Raw genomic sequence first — 6,000 nt, 5'->3', positions numbered from 1 at the left:
CATTTCCCCCCCCCCCCAGAAAAACATACATTTATATACATTATTTCAATGCAATAACGCAATAAACTCAGGACTCTGCAGTGCAATGAACTCCCACAGGCAGGGCTGGTGCTAAGCCAGCAATTTGCACCGCCCCCAGTGCATTAGATATGGATGTGGTGGCAATTACCACACTCGCCAGAGCAGGGTGGCATATATCGCATGCACCGGAGCAGCATTTATATATATATATATATATTATATACACATGCCCCCTCCAAATATGACATGCATCTCTATTGAGGGGAGTGTGGTGGTTGAGAGAGAGCTGAGTCCAAAAAAATGAACATCACCTCTGAAAGACTGTATATTGTTCACATATCCACGAACTTGCTCGTTTGTGGGTGCACCTGGCAAACATGCCGAAAAGTTTGCCAGTTGCAGTTTAAGTCAATGGGAGGTGAATCTTGAAAATTATTTATCTCCATTTTCAAGGGTAATAGGCAAGGGATTGACAAACAAAGGGCATGAATGGATGAGCAGTTACAAAACAAAAAAAAACAGAAAAAATCAGTTTGGCTGAGAGCAGTGATTTTAATAACACTGAAAGGGCAACATTAAAATGCCAAATTCCAAATAATATGTTTGCTGCAAGCCCTTAACCTGCCTGGGAAGTGGCGCATATTTTCTATACATGTATACAATGTACTGAGCTAAACTGACATTTACAATGAAAAAAAAGGTGTTTAAATTGCCAGAAAATGACAGCTTCTGGATGCTTCATTTTGTTTGTAAATAAAGAAGCTGGGGCCCTTTATCTATACCATACCCATATCCTAGATGAGGGTTGGCTATTGATGGGACCCCTACTCCCCCTTAAAAGCCATACCAAGCTCTTGAGGTCTGTTATGGATTTGAAGAGGGACCCCACACAAAACAATATGTGGGCTCCTACCAACAGTTCATTACCAGATCCTTTTCTGAGCATGCAACTTGACAGGACAGGAAAGGAAGGGGAATGAGCTCCCACCCCCTTCTGAGCCACACCAGGCCACATGCCCTCAACATGGAGAGGTATCTTGCCCCCCTGGAAAAGCACCTTGTCCCCATGTTGACTAGGACAATGGCCTTTTTCAAAGCCTTATTGAAATCTGGAAGCACCCTTTAAGAATAAAATAAGGGATGTGATTAGGTAAGGGGTACACAATACCTCTACTCATTCAGGGGGAAAAATGATAGCATAAATAATGTCACACACTTCTTGACACAAAGTCCTTTATTAAAAAAAAAAAAGTCCAACATTGCATATCCATTGTCAAACATGTCATCCAGCGATGCAGGTCCTTGTCAATCACAGTGAATGACGCCCATGAATTGTCAAGGGAAAACAAACAACTCGCAGTAGACCAACTCATCTAACGGGAGACTAGCTCCAAATGGGCAAACAAGCAGGCATTCTTTGCACCACAAAAAAAAAAATAATCTTACCCTGGTATGCGCAAAAGCTTTTTTACAGTAAGAGCTGTAAAAAACTAGCAAACAATGTAGATTGCGTCAAAATAAAAAATGGTTGGATGTTTTTCAAAAATCAGAAAATATAACTTATTATTATTATTTATAGGAGAAAACACTGTAGAGTTGATCTAGAGAGTATGTAATTGCCAGGTCCATTTTTCTAATTGGAGTAAAGTTGACCATGCTTTTTAAGGAATTTTTGTCTTCCTTTGGATCAGCTGATGATTTAGAATTCTGAGGGTGCAGATTTTTAATTTGTTTTTGGCTTTTGATTGAATTCAATGGACATGGCTTACTATGCAACTATAAATGTTTTAGAAAAAACCTTTACAAAAATATTTCTTACCGGTCTTTAAAGAAGAATAATTCTCCTCTGATTTGTGAAATGCCATCAAACACAATATCACTGGTGCACAGCTCTGGGGTTACAGGACCTTCTGTGGGATAGGGATCAGGTCCTGGCCTGGGTTCTTTTCCTTCTCCCCTTCCTGAAAGATACGCATATATAATATGTCAAATAAGATACATACAATAAATGCAAAAAATATTCCTTAATTTACTGTAAAAGATAAAGGACAGCCCTGGATATTTAAAAATAGATAATAAAAACCACAGGCTGTGGTCTATAGTAATAGTGGCATTATCACTGGATGTGCCTTCCCCCAGTTGGAACCTCACTAAATGCCTAGGGGGTCAAGAGCCCCCTGAGATGTAATCTTACCGGCCAGTCTCCGGTGCCTAGGAGAGTAAAGACTGCCGAGGCAATTAGACTGTTTAACACAGCTGCAACGCAACTTATAAGTTCATGTCAAGCCTCAGTGGCAGATGCAGTTTTTGAAGCAAAAGCTAAGGAGAGAGAATCAATGTCAGGAACAAGAGGCCATTGATAAAGGCCTCCATTGAAATGCTCACCTGAAGCCCAAGTTAGCCCTCACATAAAACCATAAAAACAAATCTGGCTCTAAAAGACTCCCCTCCAATCATGCAATCATGCTATTTGGGAGAGAGACAAGAGGGGAGTGGAATTCACTCCTCATTATGAACAACATGACACACGAGGGGAGGTGAATGGATGTGAAGAGAGGTTTTTTTTGTTTTGTGTTTTATAATAAAATCTGGCTATATAAATGACCCAACACAACCATCCAAAAAGCCACTAAACATGCTCAGAATAATCAGAGGACAAAGATGCAGACCTACCTGATCAAGATGATAGCTTCCCCTCTATAATGCTATGTTTGCTTGTCTAGAAAAATCCCAGAAAAACAAAATTGCCTGAATGGGAGATCTTAGGAACCCTTTTACGTGAGTAGCAAATCTAGACACTCACAGTCTTCTCCCACATGTGCAACTGCAGATTTACAGAAAACTGGATAATCAACAAAACCAAGCAAGTTTAGCACCCCCCTTACCCCTGGGCAATTGAAGAGGACCCCGAAATGGCTCAGTGTCATAGCATTTTAAACCCAAGGCAGGATTCTTGACTCTTTGTGGGTGAAATAAATTGGGCACCAGTTACTTTAAAACATTTACAAGTTTATTAAAGCAAAGTAAACCTTCTCCAGGAAAGAGGGTTGGAGCAAAGGATACCCAAAATCAAGCTGGCCTTTACGCTAAAACTGGCAATCTTAATTCTCAACTGCTGAAAGCACCACCAGGTAGCACAAGTACCTTTATTTTGAGTAGCCAGAACTTCCTGCTCTACTCCTTCCTGATTTACCCTGCAGGGATAAAGGTGGGAATGCCCCTTCATTCTTATTGTCTTTACAAAAGAGAAAATAACAGCACTACGCCATCTGGAGACCTTTCAAACTTCTGTGAATGACTTAATATACAGACACCTGCCCTCCCAGGTTTATCCCCTAAATGAGCTCCAGGTGGCTGGCTAGACACCCTACATGAAAAAAAATATATCAAAAGATACTGAGAATCCAGAAAAGTGCACAAGTGCAACAACATAAAAGTGAAGTTTTCTTGACCTTATTACTTCCTCAACTTCTACCTCTGTCACTGCACTCAACATCTGTCTACAAATGCTACACTCTGACACAATTCCAGAAGAAAGGTATTTGCCAACACAGGAAGGATTCTTCATTCAGTAAGTATGCCCCCAACAAGAAAGTGACGGTTATCTTGTATTGTTGTTAATTGTGTTTCAAAGAATTTCTCAAAGAAAGGGAAATTCCAGGTGGTTAGCAGGGTCACCAGACCTAGTGCCCCCCTTGGCAGATTTCCCATCTATTCCTGTTCAGGTGACAACCCAAAACTCAACATTTTCTTTCACTTTTACTTTCCATAATAACAGTCAACAGTATTGTTGTTCATGTATCTCACCAATAGGCAACCTGAGGCACAGGTGGCAGGGCAGACACAGGATCGGTGCAAGGATTTTTGCCTACACAGGCGAATGTGCATTGCCCCCCCGCACCTTCCAAAACTAATAGGAGATCTGAGATATCCATGTTACAGGTCAAACCAATTATCTCAGAAGCATTTAGAAAGAAGGAAGACCATCAGCTACAAGTTCTGTATATGCGAAGCCAGAAGCAATGACACCCCAAATAGTTTACTGTGGAGCACCCCAATACAAAGACACCTCCCCCCCCCCCCCCCCCCATAGATCTTCACTAAAGATAGCATAACTAACAGCACTGACCGACAATGTAACAAAAGTAAGTATTCACCCTGACCGCCAATGTAACAAAGTCATTCTTACTGACCGCCAATGTAACAAAAGGTATTCACACTGACCGCCCTTGTAATGGAGATATATACACTAACTGCGAATGTAACGAAGGTATTCACACTGACGGCCAATGTAACGAAAGTATTCGCCCTGATCACCAATGTAATGGAGGTATATACACTGACCGCCAATGTAACAAAAGTATTCACCCTGACCACCAATGTAACGAAAGTATTCGCCCTGACCGCCAATGTAACAGAGTAATTCTTACTGACCGCCAATGTAACGGAGTCATTCTTAGTGACCGTCAATGTAATGAAAGTATTCACACTGACCGTCAATGTAATAAAAGTATTCACACTGACCGCCAATGTAACAAAAGTATTCACAATGACCGCCAATGTAACGAAAGTATTCTGTAACGCCCAACGGGAATGCGCAGATGGACCACAGCGGAGGAGGAGGACAATCAATGCGAAATCAGCAGAGGGTTGTGGATAGGGCAATCAGTACTGAATTCCAGTCATCAGTCACAATCTTATGAACGGAGAGTTTTTAATTCTGATATCATTTGCCTTGGATGGGGTCTAATGTATTATAAGTAACGGATGTACTAGCCCGGAGGTGTATTACTTTATACCCCCTGGAGGAGTAACTTAAGTTGTAGGTACCCGAGGATTAATTAACAAGTTGGGGTTGTTCAGACCCCGCTCTGAGTGGGAGCTGATGGGGACCTGATGTAGTCCTGATAAACAACGGGGTAGCGGATTACTTAGTAGGGTAATGCAAGTGGCGAGAGATAAAGTATAGCGTAGCATAGAGGCTATTGTACAGGGTTGTATGACCCAAGCTACTATATTCAGTAAGATCAAGCAATATAATCCACAGTCACATCATCTAAAGACACAGCAGGTTGGTGGTTATCAACAATACAACTAAGTGCAATAGGGACTGCACTTCCAGATCCAACAGGCAATTGACACAGTTGAGTTCACAGTCTCTTTGCATATGGTTAATGCAGGGTACATGCAGTTGGTAAGCAGAGGGTGCACAGGTGTCATAAGATCCAGGGGAGGCGTTGGCGGCAGTCCGTCTGGCTCCGGTCTCAGGCTGCAGGCTATAGGTTGATCGTCAGTGGGGTTCGGGAGTTGCAGGGCGCACACTCCACAATAGTGGAACGCCGTGCAATACTCCCAGCCCCTCTCTTATCGTGACCACGGAAGTGCGGGGGGGGGAGCCGCATGATATTGGAGCCGCATGGTATTGGCTCGCGGTATACTGCCGCGTCTCAGTATACCGCGAGCTAGGACGCTAGTTTGTGTCCTCCCATTACCCTAAGGAGAACTATGGGGAAAAGCCTTAACCCCATAGTTCTCCTTTAAGCAGTATTAACTTCAGCAAACATTTACAAAGCATTTGACAAACTTTGAAACAGCTATATTAAAGCGGGGAATGGAAGAATTAGCTTTTGCTTAAAAGCATCAAGGAGTAAAACAATTAATACAGTCAAATATAGATATATACCTACTGTGTCAATTAGAGAGCCTAACCTGCCACTCTGTACCCACCCACCTCTGTCACAGAGGCCCACCTGGTGTCATTGATGTACATATGCCATCCCTCCTTCTAGAACCAGCATAGGCACACCTGCAACTGTGGGGATAATGTAAGGGCCTGGATGTCCTTATGACCTTGACAAGTCCTTTTCCTCTCACTGTCAATGATTGGGGCATTACTTCTTTGCTTGGACACTGGGGCATTTTTTTCAACCACTGAGGACATCGCATTTTCTTTCCCTATTGCTGACACCAGGCCATTTT

General features: G+C 42.4%; 1 protein-coding gene across 3 annotated transcripts in view; it reads right to left on the bottom strand.

The window, feature by feature from the left end:
* Positions 1–6,000, bottom strand: part of MMP2 (matrix metallopeptidase 2) — an 80,487-nt gene that overhangs the window by 26,817 nt on the left and 47,670 nt on the right. The window contains exon 9 of one of the 3 annotated variants that reach the window (XM_018569586.1): positions 1,841–1,957. In XM_018569586.1, the coding sequence (XP_018425088.1) occupies positions 1,841–1,957 (117 nt within the window). Of the gene's footprint in view, positions 1–1,840; positions 1,983–6,000 lie in introns of all 3 variants that reach the window. The other 2 variants (XM_018569585.1, XM_018569584.1) reach the window with 2 other exon arrangements.

This window comes from Nanorana parkeri, unplaced genomic scaffold (assembly GCF_000935625.1).
Source record: "Nanorana parkeri isolate BGI_ZX_2015 unplaced genomic scaffold, ASM93562v1 scaffold1362, whole genome shotgun sequence".
Taxonomy (NCBI): domain Eukaryota; kingdom Metazoa; phylum Chordata; class Amphibia; order Anura; family Dicroglossidae; genus Nanorana; species Nanorana parkeri.
Note: the sequence above shows the minus strand (reverse complement) of the source record. Positions and strands in the feature narration are given on the sequence as shown.